Source organism: Erpetoichthys calabaricus, chromosome 8 (assembly GCF_900747795.2).
Source record: "Erpetoichthys calabaricus chromosome 8, fErpCal1.3, whole genome shotgun sequence".
Classification (NCBI taxonomy): Eukaryota; Metazoa; Chordata; class Cladistia; order Polypteriformes; family Polypteridae; genus Erpetoichthys; species Erpetoichthys calabaricus.
In genome coordinates this window covers 192126261-192152747 of record NC_041401.2, presented here as the reverse complement: position 1 = coordinate 192152747, position 26487 = coordinate 192126261, and the positions used below count along the sequence as shown (strand labels likewise).

Below are 26487 nucleotides of genomic sequence, written 5' to 3'. Positions count from 1 at the left end.
AGCTTTCATGAACATTCTCAGTGTATGTTGACATTTTAGTTTGACGTCATAATTTAAAGGTGAACTTAACACACCAGACTTTCTGAGTAGGCAGGCTGACTTACAGGGGCATTCCTGTTGAAAATTCCAACTAGGAACACAAAAATTCTGACTTCCTGCTATTACAGGACCATTATTTTTAAGAGTGTAGATAGCCTGTTATACATAAAAGACTTCCATTTTGCCCTCATATTAGGAATGTTTCAAAGCCTAAAGAACCACTTTCATAATGAAGGATGTCCTCCCAGAATGAAATGGATCTTTGTCCACAAGTATCCACACAACCCGGTAATGTGCTAGTAAAGAACCAGTAAAGGCTCCACTGTACAACTCATCACAACCCTTCAGATCTGTATCCGAGATTATAGATTGAAATCTTGAACAGGTCTTGAACTCATAATCTTAGATAATCTGGTTAGTTTTCCCCTTCTTGATATCGTTTATAGTTTTAACCTTTTTGTTCCCGATGAAAATCTCAGTTTTGGTAGCAACTCCTGGCAATTCTAGATCTGAGTTTATGGTTTAGTCCTCTGGATTTTGTTTTTGACAGCAATACTTCAGTATTCTGGAAAACTTTTTGTTACGGGTTCTCAAAAATGTGCACATTTTAAACAACATCTTTTCAGTTTCTCACAATCCACTGTGTCAGGTCATCTGGAATAAATAAATAAATAATAATAAAAAAAAAGATAGGAAAGGCGAGTCTGTACTGCGATCCAGCTGAACCGCTTTGAGTGTCCACAACTGGCAAACATTTTTATTGAATTGTATTTTGTTCTCAACATAAATTAAAATTACAAAAACAATTGTAATTTGCTACTGTACTTCAGCAGCTAATCATATTCTACAGATGAAGAAGATGAGTCGTTAAGGTGTAAGCTTTGTTTTCTCCTCACGTTTACTAATAAGTTATCTTTCTTTTCCCAACAGCTATGCGACGTTCCCTTGGATGTATTTACTTGTTAACATTTTCAAAGATGCGGAGATGGCTTACATTGTGTATGTTTGTATCAACCTCTTTATTTCAATCAACACAATCATCTCAACAGCCATTGTCTACTTCTTAACACTTTCCAGTTCTGATGTGGTAAATATGTTTTTTTTTTTAATTAAAAACATTTGGTAAATCAAAAGGTGCTATCAGCGCATCACTTTTTTTCTAAATGTTAAAAATAGATGAAAAAATATTCATCACACTGTATTGCTGTGCCAGTGCCGATAGATTCTTGCTCTTTTAAGTGGAGTGTACACTGTGCAGTTTTGCCACGACTTTAAGCTTGATTTGTAATTGCCGACAAATTTTTGAGTTTGTCTCATCGGCCATCGTTTCACATAGAGTGTGAGAGGGGTTGGGAAGCATTTTACGATTGGGCTGTTGTATGATTGTAAGAACTGTTTTTAAGGTTTTTTTTTTTATTTGAAGAAAATAACATTCTGCACAATCAAGTCAAACTTATACAACAAATGATTTCATAGTCAAACTAGAAGAAAAAAAAGAAGAAAACCATGAGAAAGTTAAAAGAATGCAGGATAAAAAAAAAACAAAAGCTAAGAAAACAGAATTTAACTCCCACCTTTTTCTGTCATGTCAGAAATTCATTTTCGTTTGTGTGAATGGTCTCATCAGCTGATTTTCTGATGTTGCCAATCAAACTGGTTGAGTGGTATTGTATTTCAATATATGGACAGTGTACATCAGGTATTGCCGTTGTATCGCTCATTTTCACCTTTTTGATTTCAAAGAGATAACTATCATATAGAAAAACACAATTTCTGTGCTCTATGCATATTTTCACCTGTTTATAAATATCTATTTTGCACATAAAATGTATTTTATATATCTGTATTTATTTATATCATGTATCCGTACTTACTGATCAGTATTCTTATCTATATACTCCTCCTTTGTTTATATTATTTATGAATAACTTATATTTGCACTTTCTGGTTAGATCCTAAACTGCAGTTCGTAGTACCAGTACAATGACAATAAACTTGAATCTAATCCAAATCTAATCTAATCTACAACTAAGTGGCCAATGACAAAAGTATCTTAGGAAAACACACAAAATAGTAAATTATATTGATTACATACCTCCAGTTCTTTCTGTGAAATAGACAGACAGACTGCATTGTCCTCACTTCCCAACCATCCGTGTGTCCAGATATGCCTTTTTCCTTTTTTTTTTTGTAGTTTCAGCAATAAAGTTTGTTCCTTTGTTGACATTTCAAGAAGGCTGTTATGATTTCAGTTTGTTTTTATATATTTTTTTCCTGAGCCTTGAACATTCATCTTGGTGTTGTTTTGGAAGTTTTAAATTCAAAGGAATCCAATTTTGCAGTCAGAGCTTCCATTTTGAATTTGATAAATTTTTACTCTTTTCCGACACCATTTTTGGTGTCTCCATTTTGTGTCATCTGTTTTCTGGGGAGATTCTTCCATGATGCACTGCAGGCTGCACCAGTTGTGATGTCATCCGTGCGCCAGTATACAAGTTCTCCCAACAACAGTCACTTCTAATCCAAGATTGAACCAAACCTAGCTACTCGCTTTAGGCGTTATGTTGATTACTGGTTGCTAAAACAAAGTTCTGCCTTTTTTGTTTACCATTTGACTTTGCCACTCTCTCTTCTGGACTTCTGGTTTTAACCCTCAATTTCCACCGACTTTGTTCATTGTTTTATGGTTGTCGTTTTGTTCTTGTTTTGGTCCTTCAGACAAACCATACTTAAGTTAAAATGCACATGTGGGGTTTCAGGACATGTGACTTTGCACACATTTGATTGGCTCGAATTAGAATGTTGCTTAGCTGGCTTCAATCTGTTTAATTGTTCTCTCAGGTTTTGAACTTTGGCTCTCTGTAATCTTGTCCTTTTGTTGTGCTATCTTCTCCTGGTTTATTTCTTCCTCACAATAATTTCAGGTATCTTTCCATGCCCTTAAGAAGTGTGACATTCCAGATTAACCACAGAATCCTGCTAAATTTGACTGAAGTGTAGAAAGTGTTGGTAACATTTTTGGGCAATGCCTGCATAAACAAATTAAAACACAACACTAGATGACACAATAATATATGACAAACTTGAAAAGTATTTTATCACTGATTTGTATTTCTTATTTCTGTTTTCCTTCAGACCTACACAACCAATGTGTATAACAAACTGACCTACACGTTTATGATCTTCCCACAATTCAGCTTTGGGAATGGATTGATGCAGCTGTCTCGCCTGCAATTACAGGAGGATACATTGAGCATTTATGGAGTGGACAGCTACACTGAACCATTCAGCACAGATGGCATTGGCTGGATGCTTTTATCTCTGGCGATTCAAGGCACTTTCTTCATCACCTTACGCCTGCTGATTAACTCCTGGTCTATTCGTCAGATTAGGTTAGTTTATCTGTCATTTCACACGGTTTTAAGCATATTTGCTAAAGTTTTAAGTGAAAGATTGACACTTTTTGTCAGGTGTCAACATCCGGGGCTTCCTTTCAACTCCGTATAGTCCACATGACCCCCTAGTGGTTTGCAAACAGTGTGTGTGAACAGCATAGTCTACATGACCCCTTAGTAGTTTGTAAATTTTGGACTTCCTTACAGCACGGCCTCAGTCAGTTCCCACTGGCATCAACATCTCATGTTGAGTACCGAAGCACCAGAGGGCTGCGTCCTCTATCCTCTGCTTTTCACCATGCTGACACATGACTGCACTGCCCGGTTTAGCTCCAATAACATCGTCAAATACGCTGTACTAAGCCTTGTTAGTAACAATGATGAGTCAGAATATAGAGAAGAGGTCAAACAACTGACAGCCAGGTGCGCCAACAAAAGTTTGTCTCTCAACATCTCTAAATCAAAAGAAATGGTTATTGATTTTAGAAAGTCCCATCCAGTTCACTCCATATACATACACCATTGAGAAGGTTGCAAATATCCAGTTCCTCGGCATTCATATCAATGAGGACTTCACCTGGAGCCTGAACTACTCAATGGGTTTACTTCCTGCGATGGCTGAGAAAGGCAAGTCCCACACCCACTCCATCTTGACCAAGTTTTACAGAGGTGTTATAGACAGTGTACTGACCAGCTCCATCATGTTATGGGAACTGTAGTATTGCAATTCTTAACTTACTACAGAGGATGGTTAAGACAGCTGAGGACATCATCGGTATGCATCTCCCCTCCACACAAGATACCTACAGCACATACAGCCTCCACAAGATGTCCAACCCCTCACACACTGCATGGTCTCTTTGAGCTCCTGCCATCTAGCAGATGGTATCGCAGCATCCACGCCAGACCATCCAGACTGTATAACAGTTTCTTCCCCCATGCTGTCAGACTCCTCAATGCCTTAGCACTGCCCACTACTCACTGTTGACTTGTGAACTCTTAAGTTTACACATCTGAAAACTGGCAAAATGAAATGCACACATTGCACATTATGAGTGGTAAACATTTCCTACATTCCAGATTGTTTTGTCTTGGTAGAGTAATATATTATACATTACTCTACTTAAATAATAATTAAGTAAATAAGAAATAATATATTACTCTACTTTCCCCTTTTGTATTATTAATATGTAGCCTTTGTCAGAATGCCTCAAATCTCCCAGACTTACCACTGTTTATAAGGTATTGTACCATATAACTTCTCCCCAACTTCCCTTCTACATGTATAACCTCCGGCAATTAGGTATAGTAAAAGACAAGCAGGCGTTAAGTTACATTTTAAATTATTGTATTATTGATATTCATAAATAAAACAGTATCCATCCATCCATTGTCCAACCCGCTGAATCCGAACACAGGGTCACGGGGGGTCTGCTGGAGCCAATCCCAGCCAACACAGGGCGCAAGGCAGGAACCAATCCCGGGCAGGGCTCCAACCCACCGCAGTAAAACAGTATGCAAAGTACATTTGAATATTGGCAACCATACAACCTGATAAATAGTGATGTGTAGTTTCAGGCAGCACACAGAGTTATTCGTTACTTTAAATGTCTCTAGTTAAGGCCTCATTTGTGGTCAGCTTTCTTCAGAACAGGCCACATGCCTGTCTCAATATGGCTGCCAAGCTGTGCTCTTCATTGTGTTGTCCTTTTCAGTTCATGGTGTGTGAGATGCTTCATCAGTTTGGTAAGAGAGAGAGAGAGTGAGGGAATGAGCAAACTTATAGGTTTTCTGTCCAACCCCTAGAGCCAATAGGACATCATGGTACTTAAAGGCTTCCGATACAAGCCAGTTCCAAACAGCCATACTTCAGACCAATGGGGGAATAGAACATCTTCACACCTGCTCCCAAAACCACATGTTAAGGTAAAACTTGGCAGTTAGGCAGCCTGGCTTTCCTGCAGGGGTTGACTGAGAGAGACTTTAGCAGATAAACACTTACCAAATTTGTTTGAGGCACGTCCCACCCAACCCTATCGTAAAATTCAAATGAGACCCATTCCTAAAAGGCATGGGTAAACGTGAATGCTTCTCACTAATATAACACTAATATTACATTGCTTTGCCTAAGTTACAAATAAAGACATACAAAATATTTATCAAGTTGTATGTAAAATTTCACATCACAACACAGATGTACATTTGTTACCTGATTATATTGTTTTTATTTAACAAAATAATGTTGCTACTGTTCAGCTGTCACTGATACATTTATAACTGATAAACTATTTGTGCTAAATGGTGTGCACCATCTTGTTGCACCAGATTGTGTATATTTTCACTGTGATCCTGAAGGCACACAATTTCATCTCAACCTGTATTATGTATTTAGATGGAATGACAATAAAGAAACTTGAACTTGAAACTGGTGATGGGCACAAACTTTTGAATATGCAAAGTGCTTATGTATTAACCTCCTTAGTATTACAGTTTTTCTCAAAAAATATGTAAAAAGCATTGTATTTTTGGCTTGAAAAGTTTTTTATTAAATCTCATCTTTCTACTGTAAGATGTGCAAAAAAATAAAGGTACAAAATCAGAAGGGTAAAAAGTATAATTATACAAATAATCCATCCATCTATCCATTATCCAACCCGCTATATCCTAACTACAGGGTCACGGGGGTCTGCTGGAGCCAATCCCTGCCAACACAGGGCACAAGGCAGGAAACAAACCCCAGGCAGGGCGCCAGCCCACCACAGGGCGCACACACACACACACACGCACACACACACACCAAGCACACACTAGGGACAATTTAGGAATGCCAATGCACCTAACCTGAATGTCTTTGGACTGTTGGAGGAAACCCACGCAGACACGGGGAGAACATGCAAACTCCACACAGGGAGGACCTGGGAAGCAAACCCAGGTCTCCTTACTGCGAGGCAGCAACACTACCACTGCGCCACCGTGCTGCCCCTATACAAATAATAATAATACAAAAAGAATAATAATAATAATAATAATAATGCTAATACCACATATACTGTTAAAATAAGTCTTTTGTGTGGTATATCTTTGAACTGAAAAACTGCTTAGGTGCATGGTCATTTACCCGACCCTGTTCATCCCAACAACAATTCTTTTGATCAAGTCATCGTCAAGAAATAACTTTAGATAAGTAAGTAGATCTTGTCAGTCAACGTTCACTTTTATTCCTGGCTGCCCCAAAAAATCAAAACAAGGTGGTGCTGGTTTATTTCAAGCAGGGTCAAGAGAAACCCAAATGCGAGAGTCGCTTTCGGATCAATTAGACTCACTGTCCGTTTCAATATCGCTGCCTGAAGACAGATTCACTTCGTCCTCACTGTTGATGAGAGGCTCCTCAACATCACTGTCAACAGCATGCAACACATGGACTGCTGAAAAATGTTTCTTACATGATGGCATTATGAGGATAGCAGATGATGTATGTACACCATTGCCCAGGTAACGTTTGACCTGATGCATACGTAAGGCATGCCTATACCATTACCCGAGTAACGCTCGGGTCTAACGGTCTTATCATTTTACAGCATGAGTAATCCTCGGGTCTAATGCTTACACAAGCCGCGTCTATGCAGGTGCCGGAGTGACACTCAGGACTAACGCTTTTAGCACTGTTTTCACAGCCTGTGTAACGCTCAGTTCTAATGCTAGGGAGGTTAAAACAGAATCCACATAAAGTGCAGTACAGACAAAATAAAGTTCACAAATAATCCATTATAGAAATCCATGCTCTTGTGAAGGTTAAAATAGATGCAACAATAAATACTTTAAAATGCTGTAACCACAATTGCCACCAAGCCCTGAAAATCAGACACTACTCCACACAACACAGTCCCAATTTCAAATAAAGGACTTTTCCAAAGTGAACACCAAAAATACACACGATCAATACTCTGATGCTCCTCCTCTCCTTCGGTTCTTCCAGGTTAGTGTTGCCTACTGCATCCGGACTCTGAAATACTAAGGTGAGGTGGAACTGCTTCTATATCTCAGATCCAGGAATAGTTCCATTGTTAGGACATGGTCCGCTGGAAGCACTTCCGGTCAGGTGAAAGTTCCATGAAGCAGTAATTGTAAACCCCTGCAGCACCCCCTGGCTGCATCCAGGGAACCCAACTGGGCTGTACTCAAGGTCTCCAGTTCCCAGCATGCCCCGTGGGTATCCAACTGGGTACCAAAGCCCTGGGATGCCACTATCTAGCGTACAGGGGGAGAACATATTCACTAGTCCTCTTCTTCCCCAGTCCTTCCATTGTACTGGCCTCCTGGTCTTGTAAGGCTCTTTTGTTCAATCCTGGCTGGGATGTAATTCACAATTGTAAAGATCCCAAGGCATTGGTTTGGGCTTGTCTGCAAGTCTCTTGTGACTCTCTCCCTGTCTCCCAATCTGACCCCAGTGGGTCCATTAAGATGGAGTTCTCCCAACTGCCCACATTGACCTCTTCGAGATGAGCCTGGCAGACTCTTCATCTTCCAATTTCACAGAGCTACCATAATACTTGGGAGGGTCCATCCAGATATCCGTTCCAACCCAACAAGTTGGCGGGGACACCCCTTGGTGAGCAGTGATGTGTTGCAGGTTGGTTAAAACATGCAAGTAAGAACTTCACTGTACTCTATACATGTGACAATATTCACCCTGTAAGCCACGTCTGTCTGTCTCTGCATGTCAGGATATAAATGATAGTATGACCATTAATCACTCAATCCCAGTAAATCCTGGTCTAGTTATTAGTAGTGTGAAATGCTAGAAACAATGATTTTGAGAAGTAATCTGACAAGTCAGAGGATTTTTGGCCGCTTTCAGTCAGTGAATTTACATGCATTTCAGTATTCAGAGAAACACGATTTCTAAAATACCATGGAAATGCGTATTCAAGTTAAGAGAAATCGTGTTATTGGCCTCTGAAAAACCTGATTAACAGAGGTAGATTTCTCCAGTAATAATCCATTTATGTGGCCATGTAAACCCTTAACTGAGTTATTAGCAGGATTTTGTAATCTGCACCTGTCTGTTGCACTCTATCACGTATTTGCTTCACACAAACTTTCAGCAGCCACAGGCAGAATCATTCATAAAATACATTTTCAGAGGCAAATGTTCTGGCAATCACATTATTTCTTCTGTTGGTTTAAATAATCTGTGTCAATATTTCAGAAATCGCTAAATTTATGTTGATGAGCTGTATTTACAGGGCTAAACTCAGCAACACAATCTACACAGTAAAAGAAACGTCTTATGTTGTTCTATTACTTTTTAATGTAATAAGTAACCTAATGCAACTCTTACATTTGTTTAAGTAAACATACCTGCATTATTATTACTTCAGCAGCACTGAGTAAAACACATGAAGCACATGTATCGATATATCGCCCCTCTGCAGGGCTCAATCATACAGTTAGGAAGAAAAAAAAAAAGTGTTGCATGCAATCCGGTAACAGAAGCCTATAAATAAAGCATCAATTTGATGAATCAGATCTATAAAACAGAAGAAAATCCCAGGCGTCAAACTTATTTACAGATTCGTGGTGGTCGATGATGATGTTTAACTCTTTTTTTGTGCAGTTTAATGATGTTGGAGTGTTTTGACAAAAGACAACTCTGGAAGATTAGTAAACACAGATTATTAAGAAACCAGGTTTCTACCTTAACTGGGTTATTCACCTAAATCTGATTGTGTGTGTGTAAATGCTGGTTTAGTGTGATGTCAATATGTGGACACGATAACTCAAAAAAAACAAATTTGCATTTGAATTCTGTCAACAATTCTGCCTGTTTCCACTTTCTTCCTGTCTCCTGCTCCAACCTTTTATATTTTTTTTTAGTAAATGAAAATCCATTGCTCTCCAGAAATTGCTGACTGACTTGTGTTTTCTTTTCAAAGGCTGCTGCTCTGCCAGACCAGACCCATAACGCAGTCCTTTCAAGAAGATATTGATGTGAATTATGAACGCAGACGTGTGGAGAATGAGGACTCCAATAACGACATGCTGAGACTTGCCAATCTGACCAGACTCTACAAAAATGTAAACAAGAACGTGCTTGCCGTGAACAATATCTGCTTGGGTGTTCCTGCTGGAGAGGTAAATGTTTCCCACTTCCTTAAATGTTACGTTTATACGTAGCAAGAATTTTGTTGTCCAAGTTTTATCTCTTATAACCCCTAAAACCCAGAGCCAATAATGTCCAACACAGACGTAGGTTCAAATAATGGATTTTTTAACCACCAAACACTAAATACAGTAAAGTATAGCCAATAATCATACAAAACAACTCTTTTTCCTCTTCTTCCGCCGCCTTTTGAGTATTGCCCGCTGCCTCACGGCTCTGACTCCTCATGGTAAGGCAGCTTATGATTTAACAGTTACTGTTTGTTTTCTTCTTGAAAACAGTGTTTTGGCTTACTTGGAGTCAATGGTGCAGGAAAGTCGACAACATTTAAGATGCTGACCAGTGAAGTCTTACCTACATATGGAAAAGCACAAATCAGGAACAATAATGGGTATGTCCATTTGCTTGTTTTGAACCCTGCGTGTTTAGTTAACCTACAGTATTGTGCAAAAGTCATAAGTGCTTGTGGAGAAAAAAAAAGCAGGAATGTTTTTGAAAGTAATGACATGAATAGCTTTTATTCATCAATAAACTTCTAAGAAATGTCCAGTAAATGGGGGGAAAAGAATAAATTAACTGATTGTTTAGAGTGCCTACCCTTTGCCTTCTCTTAGCTCCACTGTCATGCAGTTACTGAAAGTCCCTTGTTCACTTGTCATACAGTGGTGTGAAAAACTATTTGCCCCCTTCCTGATTTCTTATTCTTTTGCATGTTTGTCACACAAAATGTTTCTGATCATCAAACACATTTAACCATTAGTCAAATATAACACAAGTAAACACAAAATGCAGTTTTTAAATGATGGTTTTTATTATTTAGGGAGAAAAAAAATCCAAACCTACATGGCCCTGTGTGAAAAAGTAATTGTCCCCTTGTTAAAAAATAACTTAACTGTGGTGTATCACACCTGAGTTCAATTTCCGTAGCCACCCCCAGGCCTGATTACTGCCACACCTGTTTCAATCAAGAAATCACTTAAATAGGAGCTGCCTGACACAGAGAAGTAGACCAAAAGCACCTCAAAAGCTAGACATCATGCCAAGATCCAAAGAAATTCAGGAACAAATGAGAACAGAAGTATTGAGATCTATCAGTCTGGTAAAGGTTATAAAGCCATTTCTAAAGCTTTGGGACTCCAGCGAACCACAGTGAGAGCCATTATCCACAAATGGCAAAAACATGGAACAGTGGTGAACCTTCCCAGGAGTGGCCGGCCGACCAAAATTACCCCAAGAGCGCAGAGACGACTCATCCGAGAGGTCACAAAAGACCCCAGGACAACGTCTAAAGAACTGCAGGCCTCACTTGCCTCAATTAAGGTCAGTGTTCACGGACTCCACCATAAGAAAGAGACTGGGCAAAAACGGCCTGCATGGCAGATTTCCAAGACGCAAACCACTGTTAAGCAAAAAGAACATTAGGGCTTGTCTCAATTTTGCTAAGAAACATCTCAATGATTGCCAAGACTTTTGGGAAAATACCTTGTGGACTGATGAGTCAAAAGTTGAACTTTTTGGAAGGCAAATGTCCCGTTACATCTGGCGTAAAAGGAACACAGCATTTCAGAAAAAGAACATCATACCAACAGTAAAATATGGTGGTGGTAGTGTGATGGTCTGGGGTTGTTTTGCTGCTTCAGGACCTGGAAGGCTTGCTGTGATAGATGGAACCATGAATTCTACTGTCTACCAAAAAATCCTGAAGGAGAATGTCCGGCCATCTGTTCGTCAACTCAAGCTGAAGTGATCTTGGGTGCTGCAACAGGACAATGACCCAAAACACACCAGCAAATCCACCTCTAAATGGCTGAAGAAAAACAAAATGAAGACTTTGGAGTGGCCTAGTCAAAGTCCTGACCTGAATCCAATTGAGATGCTATGGCATGACCTTAAAAAGGCGGTTCATGCTAGAAAACCCTCAAATAAAGCTGAATTACAACAATTTTGCAAAGATGAGTGGGCCAAAATTCCTCCAGAGCGCTGTAATAGACTCATTGCAAGTTATCGCAAACGCTTGATTGCAGTAATTGCTGCTAAGGGTGGCCCAACCAGTTATTAGGTTCAGGGGGCAATTACTTTTTCACACAGGTTTGGATTTTTTTTTCTCCGTAAATAATAAAAACCACCATTTACAAACTGCATTTTGTGTTTACTTGTGTTATATTTGACTAATGGTTAAATGTGTTTGATGATCAGAAACATTTTGTGTGACAAACATGCAAAAGAATAAGAAATCAGGAAGGGGGCAAATAGTTTTTCACACCACTGTAGTTCCACTGCAGACTTTGCCCATCTTCCTTGAAATCTCAGACTGGCTCAAGGATGTAGAGATCAGAAGTCTGTTGGTCACACCATTCTCTATTCCCCTTTTTATGATTTTGACTTTAGGTTTGGGATAATTATCATGCTGTAAAATGAAGCTGGGACTGATCGGATGCCTTCTTGACAATATGAAATGAAGGAGTAGGAATCAACCTCTACCTCTCAGCTTGGTGGTCCTTCAATTTTAATTAAATCACCAACTGCATTCACAGAAACTCAGCCCCAAACATGCTGGGTTCTTCTACCATGCTTCACTGTTGCCTGCAGTCATTCATCCATATATTGTCCTCCAGTCCTTCGACATATAAACTGTCATCTGTTTGAGCAAAAAATTCAAACTTTGACTCATTGATACCATCTACTATTTTTCTGCACCCCAATCCTTGTGGTTTTTTTTTTTTTTTTTTTTTTTTGAGTTGTGTGGCTTTATTTCCATCTCAGAAGAATGGTTTTGTGGTTGTAATTCTTCCACAAAAGGTGATTCCTGTAGATGGGCATATCGGTCTCAGTGGTTTTTGCCTGTTCCGCGGTGATATCAGTGCTGGACCTCTTTTGGATTTCAAAGGGATGTTGACTTGATGTATTTCTCATTTGTTACATTCGGATTTCATGACCAAACACTGCATTTCCATGTGTCCTCTTGGCCAATTTTTTTGTGCTTCTGCAGTAAAGAATGGACAGCACACCTGGACACATCTGTCTGCTTGGGAGAGGTCTCAAAGATGCAGAATGACCACTTTGTGACATGTCGCTATGCGGTCACTTTTGGTGTAAACCACCACATCTACTGCTACCTGCCCCTTCTTAGTCTGCATGTCCCCTTTCCAGTTTTTTTCCCTCCCCTCATCTGTTTCTGTTTCAATTCATCAGTTTGGTTGAACCTACATATGATGCTGTTGATCATGAGCACCATCATCAAACACTGAGCTCCATCCCTAGAGAGATGTCACTTTTTTTTTTACTGGAAACAACAACAATATTTATTTATATAGCACATTGAAAGTACTCTATTACAATGCCAGTTTCCTTTGTTAAGGACATTCAGATATCTTCTGGTATTGGTTCACATTTTGCCAAAGGATTGTTTCAAATCTGCTCGTCTACTGACACACTAATCCGAAAAGGCAAAAAATATTCCACCTCAGACAGATCATTGATGGGTCGTGAGTTGGCTGATTTTAGGATGTGCAGAGTCGTGATTCACCATTGTTTGCAATGTGAAAGGGTTACATATGAAAGTGTCTCATGAAGGGTCACCATGAGCAGTCTAAGCAATCAACATTCCTCTGCTATGACCTTTGATGGTGATTCACCTAAGGGGATGTGATGACCGTCTGTTGCTGTTCTACAAAGCAGACACTCTAAATCCTGGCATAACTGTTGAAAACAATTCCTCTAAAGGGGAACTAAAAAACTTTTGCCATTAATTATCCTAGGGGAACCACCAAGTGGATGACTGTCGGTGGTGATTCTGAATCACGAAGAGACTGAGATGGGCAAGGCAGGGTCATGAGAAGAAAAATAAGTTTAAGAAACACTGATCTAAAGTGCCAGAAACTTGCACTTGTGGTACACTGCAGTTTCACACAATTAACATTTACCATCTATGTGCCAAGAGCTCATTATGAATATCAGCTTCTCAGAGTTTGGTGAATGTAATAGGCAGCATTAGCACAAATCATCTTGCCAAAAGTAATTATTTCTTGTAAGAATTGTTTAACTGAAATTTGTTTAATTAATTACTGGCAGGGCTCTTGTCGACATTAAAGGCAGCAACTTTGGAGGAATTCCTGTTGGTTATTGTCCACAAGTGGATGCCCTGGATGACCTACTCACAGCAGAGGAGCATTTATACTTTTATGCAAGAATACGCGGAATCCATCGTCATCATATAAGAAGAGTAAGTTTTGGCATTACTAAAGTTCTTTTTTTATCACTGTTCTTTTTAGTGTGACATGAATTCATTGCTGAATAATGATGGATGTTTTCTGTTGAGTTAATCCAACCAAGGAAAATAAAGGACAAATGGCCTCTAAGGACGTAAATGCAATAGAAAACTTCCAAAATGAAAACAAAGCTGTGAGGGTTGGTATTTTAGCGTATCAAAAATTGAAAGCCTACTTCTGGTGGCTGCGGGTAGGGGAGGGACAGAGTGAATTGCCGTCACTGGGCATTGAGTGCTGCAGAGGAAATAGAAGGGAATTTTAGCGCCAGCGACCCCTATCAACCCGGGGTGGTAGTACATACCTTAGATGAGCCTGGACAGTGATCCACAGATGCTCGTCTGTGACATTACATTTTATACAGTATATACTGTACATATATTATACAAAGAGAGAGAGAGAAAGATAAAGATAATTATAGATATATGTAGATAGATAGGTATGTATCTATATATTGTAAAGGAAAGCAGAGATGGAATGGCTTCCCAGCCGGGTTGGATAAACAGTATGCCCTAATTCAGAGCATTTCGGGTTCATCCGAGTTTAAAATGAATCCATCTTCCTTAGCTGCAAACTTTACAGCAGTATACCCACGAAAACAAATGATTACACTTGAGACCACAGGACTAGAGACTGAAATGACATGCGTGTTGTGCAGGTCAAGTCGCTTTTTCTGTTCCTGCTTCATTTCTTTCACACTGTATAAAGTGAAAAAGTAAAAATTGACAGACTGACATTTTTGTGCCTAGGTTGTGAATTACCTACTTCAGAAAATGGAACTCATGAATCAAAAAAATAAGCTCTCTAAGCATTACAGTTGTGGCATGAGAAGAAAGCTCTCCACTGCCATTGCACTCATTGGTTGCCCCCAGATCCTGCTCCTGGTAAGTTTAACAATATTAGTTTAAAAAATATTGGTTATATGTTGGATGGCTTAATGGTGCAATGGTTAGTATTTCTGCATCAGATCTCCTGAACCTCAACTTCAGCTCTCAAGGTGTAGTGTCTTCTCTACAAATTTATTCATATAGAAGAAAGACATACTGTACAGCTTACCCAAAATGGTATGGTGTGACAGATAAATAGATATATATAGACAGGTAAATATTACTTAATTTGCCCCTAGAGGGAAAAAACAGCTTTTTACAAAAGCTCAAGAAGTTTTATATAAAATAAAAACAGCTCCGCTGAAACAAACACAAGAGTTAGCAAAAAAAAAAGAATAAAACTTCTCACTTGGCTGGAGATACAAATAAGATACAAATACAGTACAGTCACAGTGAGGTTCTCTAAAGGCATTATGATGTAGGTATGGAGACGCCCAAGTAGTATCTTGACACACGTCAGCTGAATAATTCAAAACTCTGAAAGTTCTCAATGTTAAGCACTGTTCATGATGGCAGTCAGTTTTCCCTTCACCCTCTGCTCCACCACTACCTCCAGGAGGTCCAGAGTGTGTCCTATAACTGAGCCTACCTTCTTAATCAGCTTGTTAATTCAGTGGGTATCTCTTGAAGTGATGAACTTGTGAGCTTGTCAATCTTTTCTAATTGTTTTACTCATTTGATTTCAAGGATGAGCCTAGTTCTGGAATGGATCCTAAATCAAAACGCCACCTCTGGAAGATTATCTTGGATGAAGTGAAAGAAAAATGTGCTGTCATTCTCACCTCTCACAGGTCGGACATTATCACATACTGTATTTTGGAGCATTTATCTGTAATGACAGTTTTGGGGGTATGCTGTAAAATATTAATCAGCAATCTTTGATCAACTATAGTCAGTAGAGCAAGTTTTTAAAAAACAGTGAAACTTGGGTTCTGTGGGTGCATGCACAGGTGAGGAGCTGAGAAGACACAGGGTGTTCGGTGTGGAGCCACGCTTACTATTTAAATGGTTGGCCGTTCCACATCAGAACTCTGTGGACTGCAATTAGAGTGTCTCGCCAACAGGTGGATAAAACCAAGTGTATTATCATGAAATTTGTGAGACTTGCCAGCAACGCTTATTGGGTTCAACTATTCCCGCCCCTAAAGATTATAACACACAGAGCTACACATACATACACATAGCAATCCCAGCCACACAAAGTCTCTAGTGTTGCCAGTCAGTCCGCAATATTTTGATTAAGATTCTTTACATAGGGATTCACGATCGCCAGTGCTAACAAACATGTGGGTGTCGTCACGACACACATAATAGCTCAACACTCTTTTGGTCGTATGCCACTTACTAACCATATGATGTCTTGCTTTTACCTCAGTTCTAATTATTGAGGAGTGACTTCAATAGCCTTGATAAATGCTGCGAATATGACATTAGCCATCTAACTCACATTTGGTACCCATTTAGTATTTCATTAACTCTAAATAACAAAGTACAGAAAAATATTAAAATCAGTGTGGTACTTCTTAACATGAGACACTACCAAACAGAAGAAAGTAAAATAGATAGCAAAGTCTGTATATAGTCTTAGAAAACCTTACTGAAAATCAGAAATTACCAAGGGTTGCATGTTGGTCTAGGTGGCTTTTAATTAAGCGATAGGTTTTCTTTGTAGGCTCTGTTTTCTATTGGTCTCATGTCTCTTGATCTCGGACATCAGTTCTTATGTTGCTCTTCTGTTATTTTTTTTCTTCTTCACCATTGGCTATTTATGTTAAAATGCACTCCTAGGGTTTCAATTCAAAAAGTCAATCCCATGAGACTTTAGTTTCCTGTTTATGATGTGTGCTAAGCATATACTTAACAATACTGTAGCATGAAAGCGTGTGTTTTGCATGTTTTGAGTATATGACTGGATAACTGGTATTTGAATTATGGGACACGAGTAACACGAGTTTTTCTTTCTTGCAAGAACGTTTTTCACATAGCGTTGGTCACCATTGGCTTGTATCACATTATTAACTTCTTTCTCTCCATTCTGCATGGAAACGACATTAAAATTTTATTTTATCCTCATTGATCATTACAATATGCATGGAGTAACGTGTAAAAAATGCATTTTTAGGTGGAGTACTCCATTAAGTGCAATGCGAACAGCACATAAAATATATTATTTACTGGGGCCCAAGTACACATTAATTTGATGGTCCCAGACCTCTACGGTTTTGTTTCAGGATGGCATTTTTGTCTCTTTCCCCATTATGTGCTGTCTAGTCAGAATTCTGTTTATATGTATATTTGTGTTTTACAGCATGGAAGAATGTGAAGCTCTGTGCAGCAGACTTGCAATTATGGTAAAAGGACGTTTTAGATGCCTTGGCACTCTACAGCATATCAAGGACAGGTCAGTTTTAAAACAATAAATCTTGTTAATAATACCATTTTTTTTGCATTTCTTATGATTTGCATATACATTTTTTTTCATGTACACTTTGAGGCCTGTTTTCACCAGGCATCATTTGGTTGCATTTGACTGCTTTTGTATTCATTTACTTCTTAACCAATCAGCCTAAAAATTTTGTGTGTATTCCTTAAGTCAGGGGGTTCTTCCCAGTGGCTTAGCATTAGGGTCATTTACAGCATTTCAATGGGTTCACTTCACAACATATGTAATGCTTGTAAAAAGGATGTGTATGACCAACCCCTAAGGCACATCACTTTCATCCAAAAATGTTCCAAAGACCACACTGAGATAAAGATGGAACAATCTATGAAATTATCGCATTTATTTTTTTCTATACAATGATAAGAATACACTCTATAATAAGGTATCTTGTTACTAGTGGGTTGTGTCTTGAAATTACAACCTCACAGAAAATGAGGTCTAGCTACACTGACAATTTGTAAAATTCAAATGCCTTTGACAATCAACATCAATCTCAGGCACCACCTTTAAATGATATACACTATACAGACAAAATTATGTGCACACCCCTCCAAGTGATTGCGTTCAGGTGTTTCAGCAGCACCCCCTCTTTGTTAATAGATGCACCAAATCAGGCACATAGCCAAGCAATCACGTCTGAATTGTTTGATTTTGTAATTTTAAACTGTGGAGCAGAGGGGGAAATCAAAAATGTGTATTTGTCCCAAAAATTATGGAGGGCACTGTGTATGTGTGTGTTCTGTAGATATATATTTTACATTAATAAGGAAACGTTACCGTGGCAGAATGAAATGCGGTTTGTACCAATGCATGATAAAGTGCCCCGCATCCACCGAATTTGACCAATGACATTGTTTAGCACCATTTTCAATATGCTTGTTCTCAAGATTCTCCAAGGAATAAGTAATGGTCAGGTGTCCACAAAAACCTTTGGACATGTATAATGCATTTTCAGAACTGTTCTCAGTCCTACCTCGGGGTAAAGAATGGCCAGAGCCTATCCTGCCAGCTTTAAGCACTAAACCAAGGCACAACACAAGTCACCTTTTAAGGTAGGCACATACAGTCAATGCTGTTATGGGGGGGCACAACTCATATTAATGCTCATGGTTTTGCAATGGGATGTCCAACAAGCTCAGGTAGGTGTAATAGTCAAGTGTTAACAAACCTTTGGCTATTTATATCTTAACTAGCTGTGTAAGCTTGAGCCCAGGCTCCTAGAAACCATGGATTCTGGCACTTCAATCAATCGTATTGGTTGTGCATTGGGGTCTAATAAAGGTTCTTTATCCTCGGCGGTTTCATTTTGCCGACGTGCTTGCCTCCATTGTCCTCGGAGGTTTCATTTGCTGATGTGCTCGCCGCCCCACTTGTGTATTAGCAGCTAAGCAATTCACTTTGGCAACAGAGTCACTTTTTTTGAGCTTCATGCTGTAGCCTAGCACTTCCAGGCTGGACAGACAGACACACACACACATCCACGTGTAGACGTTTATATATACATGTACTGTATATAAGACCACACCTTTTGGGGCTGACTGACTCCATTTTTCAAAATCAGAAACCCCTGATAAAAATGTAATCCTGATATAATTTTTCAAACCTGCCTAATCCAGTAAAGGGTTGGAGGAGAGTCTACACTGGCCATATCAGATCAGGCTCTGGATGGGGAGACTCTGGATTTGGCCAATTTGGAATCAGTTTTAAATGTTTAATTCACATTTTTAAATTACTCTCACACACATCTGTTTAGGTGCCTAGTATAATAGTTGCAATTCTAATAATGTGCAATAAACCTAATCAACTGCCAGTTGACCTGACACATAAATTTGTGTGATGTAGGAGAAAATGGTGAGAAGAAGCAATGCAGACACTGGTGAGAACATGCAGTCTTCACAAGCACAATCATTTGGATTCATAACCTGTTTTAAACATCAATTCATCTTTCTAACCTGCATACCCAGGGCAGTCAGTGATCACTGGGCACAATGCAGTAACACGACCTAGACAGGGTACCAGTCCATTGCAGATTAAACACACACACACACACACTGTGGCCTAGTGTTTTACCCCTACTACAGAAAATCAGATGTTTCTTCATTTTTCTAAGTGGTACATAACCATGTCAAATTATATCTTTTTACCTCGTAGGCAAGTACTCTTTTCGAAATAACAATATTATATATGTGTATATATTGTTCTAGGTTTGGAAAAGGGTTCACTATAAAAATGCACCTCATGTCCAGCACCAGCAATGTGGACAACATTACCTCTTTTATGGAGTCAAAATTCCCCGGCACATATTTGAAGGTAAGAATACAAATTGGCTGACCGCGCCAGCGTGTCATTGTAAGTAGACACAAAGACCAAATTCTCATATGGTTACTTCTGCTTGTTTATTAAAACCTCCACTTATTAGAAGAACATACATAACAAAAGTATCCATAGGGTATAAACTGTTTTTAAAAAAAACTATTTAAGTACTCACCTGCACATAGTTTTTAATATTATCTTTCCCCAACTTGGTTCAGTGTCGCATCACGTGTAGCTGACAATCAGAGAAATAAAGATGGGTAATCTGCACTGACTAGCTGCCTGTGAGTTTCTTCCTTCAGATGATGACAACTAAAAACAATGGTTGAAGGTCATCATTCTAAAAACTGACAAATGATTTCCTGATATCTGGTCTAGACCTTGGCTTATGCTCTAACCAGTCTTAATGATGCACAGAGTGCAGCAGTTTGTCTGCATATTATGATTTACACCATCCAGAATGCCTTGTGGCGATTGTCCTGGGTGTTTACTCCACATCTCTGTTAATGATGTGGGCCTGTTCATGACAGTGCCTGTGCTAGACTCCCTGCTGTTCAAATAAAACACTATGTGAATGACTACCACCTACTAAATATTGGTGGACATAACGGGCTCTAATCTATCTATGAGTGCTTCACATGCCCATTCTCTATGAAAACAGGTGACTAAATTCTCTAACCCTAAATTGTTTCAGCCATCACTACAAACTACATGGGGTAAGTAACATAAAAAAATATTTTTGGCTGTATTATTCCATTAATTGCTAAAAATATAGGTAGACCTTCACTAATTCAACACCACTGGGATCCAAGGAGTGGTAAATTAGTGAAAAATGCCGAATCACCTCTAAATAGTAGCTAAGTACCTCATCATACCTTTATAATATCCTATAAATCAGTCCAAGTTCGATAATAAAGGAAACAGGAACATTAAATGAAAAAAGCAAGTGAAATTTTAATAATGTACAGGAAAAATGTCCCACAGGATTAACAGAAGTTTAAGGATACCTGGGAGAATTAGAACAAGTAGCCAGAGGAATACTTGAAAGGACAAACCTGAAGTTGGAAGCCCGAAAAAGAAGAAAAAATAAATAAATACACAGCGAGTAAAGCATCAGAGGAAAAAAGAAAAATGTACACAGAGAACTAAAACTTTATCAAGACATAAAAAAGAGCCAATTGCCACCTAACTGCCCAATTTTCACACCAAATTAGCCACTAACTGATACACAAAAGTTTGTTTCTTTTTCTTTATCTACAGAGGGATGCCACACATTGCCGGTGTGGCTGTATTTAACCCAGATGTAACTGGCTTGACCCCCCAGTTATGTGAATGATTTCACCAATCACAGAAGCACCAAGGCACCACTGAAACTGTGATATAACGATAGATCACATGATGGCCTAGTTTTGGTTCCATGCGTTTCACAGTCACATGGTGTGTAAGTACTGAAAAGGCAAAGGAAAAAAGCAAAAATTAATTTAAAAACCTCACGAATCATAACAGCAAACAGATTTGGCACAACCAAAACAATGACCAGTAGGTGGGTGTGATGTCCAAGGAATTTTGAAATTAATGCCAGATTAGTGAAGAAATAAGATTATAGGGAGACATATTAGTGAAGGTCTACCTGAAATTCAGAAAAACAAGACACTGCTGTCTGTGTAATGCATCAGCAGATACCCAGAGAAATGATTTCTTTTATTTTGTATCATTGATTGCACCTCCAATACAGAAAATACAGAAGAAACAACACAATGTACTATAGGTCTCCGTCTGTCCAATATGGTTTATGTCATAAATGTTCCATTAATTAAGACGGCTTTAAGTGTTGTTTTCTTTTTTTTTTTACTGAAATTACAAAACATCTCATTGCACTTCTTTTTTTCTTTTAAGGATCACCATTTAGGAATGCTGGAGTACCACATCCAAGTGGCACCAGGAGGTGTGGCTGACATATTTCAGGAGCTTGAGTCTAACAAAGAACAACTGAACATTAGATACTTCTCAGTCAGCCAAACCACATTAGAGGAGGTAAGAAATGATTGGGTCTGTAAAAATAGAAAGACATCTATGATGGTGCACCAGAAACACAATATTTGGTAACACCTTAGTTATATTTCATAGGACATATAACACAGCCAACTGTTTGATCTATAAATAAACATAAATGAAGGTATATTGTGCAGAAATTTCAAAATGAACTTAAGATGAAGCATTAAGTTGCTAGCGTGACCTGAAGGGGGCATTAAAGCACCCCAAACCCAAGACAACCTCACAGACACAACTCCCAGGATTAAATAAAAGATCTTATTACTATTAATTACCTTCCCAAAGGCTTCTTAATACAGTTTTGCACCAGCACATTACAACAACTCACTTCTCTCTTCTTTTCCTTTTCTCCACTCATCCTAGGTAAGCTTTGTTCTCCTTTCACCCGATTATGGTCTCTTATCTTAGTGGGGATAGAGGGGATTTTTCATGAAGGGAATCCAATTTTGCCACCATCCTCTTTTCCACAACAGCTTCCATCATGCCCAGAGTTGGCCCTGTGATGGCACAGGCTCTCCTGATATGTTTGTTCAGGCATTATGAAACTTTTGCTTTCCCCAGGAGACCACAGCATAGAACACCACATGGGTTACTATGGACTAATAGAACATCTCCAACAGCTTGCTGCATACAACAAAAGACCATTAGTGTAATTTTTGTATGTCATTTGTTTTTCTCAGGTGTTCATCAACTTTGCCAGAGATGATTCAAACTCTGAAAGCTCACAATTCAGCAGTTCGGGAAGCTCACCTGAGATACCAATGTGACACAAAAGTGACGTCCAAAGTGACTCGAGTTCAACCTTCACTGCACATTCTAATGCAAATTAACGCACGGATATATTTTAATAGACAGTATGAATGAAAGCCATTATTCCTTGTTGAAGAGTTTACTGTTTATTTTGTTTTATATTATTAAGTGCAATATTTATTAAGATAACAAAAAATAATAGCTCAGAAGACAAGACATTTTCAAATGTGTACTTATTGAGGGAGTGGGCTTTAAAATCATAAAACCAGCAGTGGTTCAAATCTTACATAACAAGACTCGGCAATATCAAGGTCATTTGAAGCAAAAAGAGGATAATAAGCCGTAACTGTGCACAATATGAAAAAGATAAAAGCTGCAAAGCACGTGGGATGCACTCCAGAGATGATACCTACATCAAGAAAATAATAACAAGCATCATGAAAGGAGTTTCTCAAATTTTTTTTTTAATTTAATTTTTTTTAATAGTGTCTCATTTAAGGTTAAAGTACTGTAAACAATGTGATTAATGGCTGGCAAACTCAGTGCATGATGTGCAAATAAACACATTTCACATCGGGTACGTCCCTGTTAGACATGCCTTACTCATTTAATCACAATTCCGAGACTTTTGCATTTTAGTATTATTTTGAAACCATTAAAATACTCTAACTCAGCATGAACTTAAGGCCCCTTCCTAGTTGTTATTTATTATTCATTGTTGTTGTAAACTAACAATCACAGAGCTAGCCACTTTAAAAAAAAAAAAAAAAAAAAAAAAAGTCTACAATATAGGAATATACTGTATATTTATATATTATTGTAAATTTATCGAAGACCTATATGTAGAATAATTTATAATCATTTATTTTTATATGAGTGAAGCACTGTGACATGCTGAAGTTCCCAAAGTGAGAACAGGAATGGAAGCCTTGCGATTTAATGTCCAATACTTTAGCCAGTACAACATCCTGAATGCATTAGTCATGTATTTTATATAAAAATAAAATACACACACATACATAAATATATATGGCTGTGTGCAAGTACAAATATACAATACACATATATACAATATGTTTATTCTTTAAGACATTTCTAATATAATATTTAATCACTCATTTAATATATACCCAATACTTCAACATTTTCAGAGTAAGCCTTATTAAATCATAATAAAAGAAACATGTTCAATTATCTTAGATTAAAAAAAAAAACTGAATCTATATTCATTGACTGAATTGCAAAAATGTACTTGTTTACTTTGATCTTTCAATCGTGTTTTTTGCTTGATAACATATCAGCAGCTTTGCAAATGTGTAGTTTAATTGATGCAGATGAAAAAGAACTTTGCACTCAAACCCGGTTTGATTGTATTATAATTTTTGTCAGAACTTTTATTTATGAATTGAATGCCAAGTAGTAATTGTGGTGAAAAAGGAGCAGCAATGGCACTTTTCCTTCAACATGTGCACTTCCTGATGCGCTCAGCATCCACATTGTCACCGAGAAGCAGATGGCCATAAACTCTTAATATTCCTGCATTAATGTATTATACTACAATGCAATATTTAAGTTTCTTATATGTCACTACAAAAAAAGGTTGCACTTTAGGTACTGCAAAATGCATCTCTTGCTCATTTACTCAAATTTAACAAGACCTTAAGTAGATGGGTTATTCGGCAGTGTGCTATGTGGAGTGCTATGTGAAGTATTGACAGGATGATAAAATTATGTGTTAATATGAAGGATTTACAGGTCTTGTATGTGAAATCAAGAGAAATGTGTCTACAGTTAAGCCACCCCAGACACTCATTTTTGTTAGTTCAGTTACTTTTGTTCAGTTTTGATAGTCTTTCACATTGCAAAGATGAATAAACACTTTACTGATGCTTTATAAGTGTTATGAAGACACCTAGAAGTTTGTGTTAAGGTCTTGTTACATGTTACATATGAGTAAATGCGTAAAAGATGCACTACCTAAACTAAAGTGTTACCAAAAAAGAACATTCACTGTACCTGCATACCTGACCAAGGGGTTCTGTTCAGTTTCCACAGTGAAGCTGGCACACCAAATCCTTTCTTTTATCAAATCGCCCTGCAGAGAAGGCAAGAATAATGCTTTAGCTTTAATACAAGTGTCATAGAAAAGATGTTACAAAATGTCATACTGAGATAAAAGAAACTTTAATAATGCTTTATTGATGTTTGTTGCAACCGATAAAAAAAAATATATTATTGGAGCTACAGTACTTTATATATTTATAGTGCTTAAATATTTTTATGCAAATGTGTAATAGTTATTTTTTTGACTTTTTAAAAAAAATAAAAGCACATTTCAAAATCTGGACGTGCAGCATAATTTTATGTTCTTGGTGTGTGGGTGTGTTTGTGTGTGTCCTGCGGTGGGTTTGTTTCCTGCCTTGTGCCCTGTGTTGGCTGGGATTGGCTCCAGCAGACCCCTGTGACCCTGTGTTCGGATTCAGCGGGTTAGAAAATGGATGGATGGAGAGTTTTAACCTATAAATGTTACCTTTGGAGTAGCACAGTGGTGGCTGTAACAAGGAGACCGGATATGTCCAGCAAGGGGCGCCTGTCTCCTAAGAATATCAGCGTTGGTGTGCTGGAGCCTAACCCAGATAGCAGGGCACCAGCCCATCACAGGTTGAACAACCCCTACACCCCAAACCCTTAATGATATTCGAAACAGTTAATTTAGGTCATCCTAAGGTTTGACTGATGTCTCCAATGGTTTTATTCCTGTTTTTCCTCATCCTCATAATGCCTTCTTTGCCTTTCATTGGCACAGCTCTTGTCATCATGTTGAACAATGGCAACTACAGACTCCAAAGGGTAGAAGCAAGCCGAGGTATCTTATGAAGCAATGAAGCATACCTGAGAAATCACAAACACCTGTGACACCAATTACCCCAAACATTATGGGGCCATGTAGAAAAAAATGGTGTGACCGAAATATAACTGAATTGTTTGATTTGTAATTTTAAACTGTGGAGCAGATGGGTAAATCAAGGAGAAATGTGTCTTTATCCCAAACATTATGGAAGGCACTGTGTGTGTATATTTCCACCCATCCATTATCCAACCCGCTATATCCTAACTTCAGGGTCACGGGGGTCTGCTGGAGCCAATCCCAGCCAACACAGGGCGCAAGGCACGAAACAAACCTCGCACAAGGCACCAGCCCACTGCAGGGTGTGTGTATAATATATATTTTATATATATTATGTATTATATTATATAATATATAGGTGGGGCAGTGTACTGTGTATATACAGTATATTTTTTTTCTCCTTACATTTACAAGGAAACCTCACTGCGGCAGGATGAAATGCGGTTTGTACCGATGCATGATAAAGTGCCCCCATCCCCTGAATTTGACCAATGGCATTCTTTACCACTACTTTCAGTGTGCTTTTTAAGCTCCCAAGATCCTCCGAGGAATAAGTAAATTATTTTAAGTCACATCTGCAGCAAGATTAATGAAGGGAATGCCAGCTCGCTTGTGGGAGGCCCACATATAAAATGTCAGGCTCAGAGTTATAAACTGCTTTTGGCCAAGGCTTGCTGCAACTTTTGTCTCACTGCGAGGGTCGCTACCTGAAAGAGATTAATTCCTGTTCCAGCTCATTTTATGTGCTGCAGTAATCGTGTCATAAATGCAGAACTTTTACACTGCAGGTTACAGTCTTTTAGCATAAGAAGCAATCAAGCTATACTATTGGGAGAAGATTTAAAACAGAAGTTCAAAATGTTAGTGCATTAGAAATAAAGAGCAGCATCAAGAACGATTTATGACAAATGTACTGTGATGGTGATCAGCATGAAAAGGGGGGCCAGTACTTAAGGATTTGCTACTGTGTGCCAAGGCAAAGGCTGAATGTGTAGTGGCATTTCAAATGACAAATTTGGGAGGAACATTCACCTTATATAGCACCTTTCACAAAGTATTACAGCACACCATCTGAAAATATACTGCACAGCATGCTTGAAACTCCAGTTCAGGGATGTGCAGCCTACCTCAGCAGCATCAGCCACTTGGCAGATAGTCAATCAATCACAAATATATATGTAAAAAAGTAAGTACACTGCATGGAAATTGAGTTTTGTAACATATTTGAACAGGCAAAGAGTAGATTTAGATGCAAATACTGCCTAGAGATAA

General features: G+C 38.4%; 1 protein-coding gene across 1 annotated transcript in view; it reads left to right on the top strand.

Moving 5' to 3' along the window:
• The window catches only part of abca12 (ATP-binding cassette, sub-family A (ABC1), member 12), a 195030-nt gene extending 170955 nt beyond the window's left edge, over nucleotides 1-24075 (top strand). Inside the window, exons 52-62 of the mRNA XM_051930259.1 lie at nucleotides 970-1126; nucleotides 3175-3431; nucleotides 9371-9569; nucleotides 9879-9988; nucleotides 13669-13819; nucleotides 14612-14746; nucleotides 15437-15540; nucleotides 17058-17150; nucleotides 19397-19502; nucleotides 21402-21539; nucleotides 22238-24075. Of these exons, the coding sequence (XP_051786219.1) occupies nucleotides 970-1126; nucleotides 3175-3431; nucleotides 9371-9569; nucleotides 9879-9988; nucleotides 13669-13819; nucleotides 14612-14746; nucleotides 15437-15540; nucleotides 17058-17150; nucleotides 19397-19502; nucleotides 21402-21539; nucleotides 22238-22324 (1537 nt within the window). The 3' untranslated portion in view covers nucleotides 22325-24075. The remainder of the gene's footprint in view (nucleotides 1-969; nucleotides 1127-3174; nucleotides 3432-9370; nucleotides 9570-9878; nucleotides 9989-13668; nucleotides 13820-14611; nucleotides 14747-15436; nucleotides 15541-17057; nucleotides 17151-19396; nucleotides 19503-21401; nucleotides 21540-22237) is intronic.
• The last annotated feature ends 2412 nt before the right edge of the window (nucleotides 24076-26487 follow it).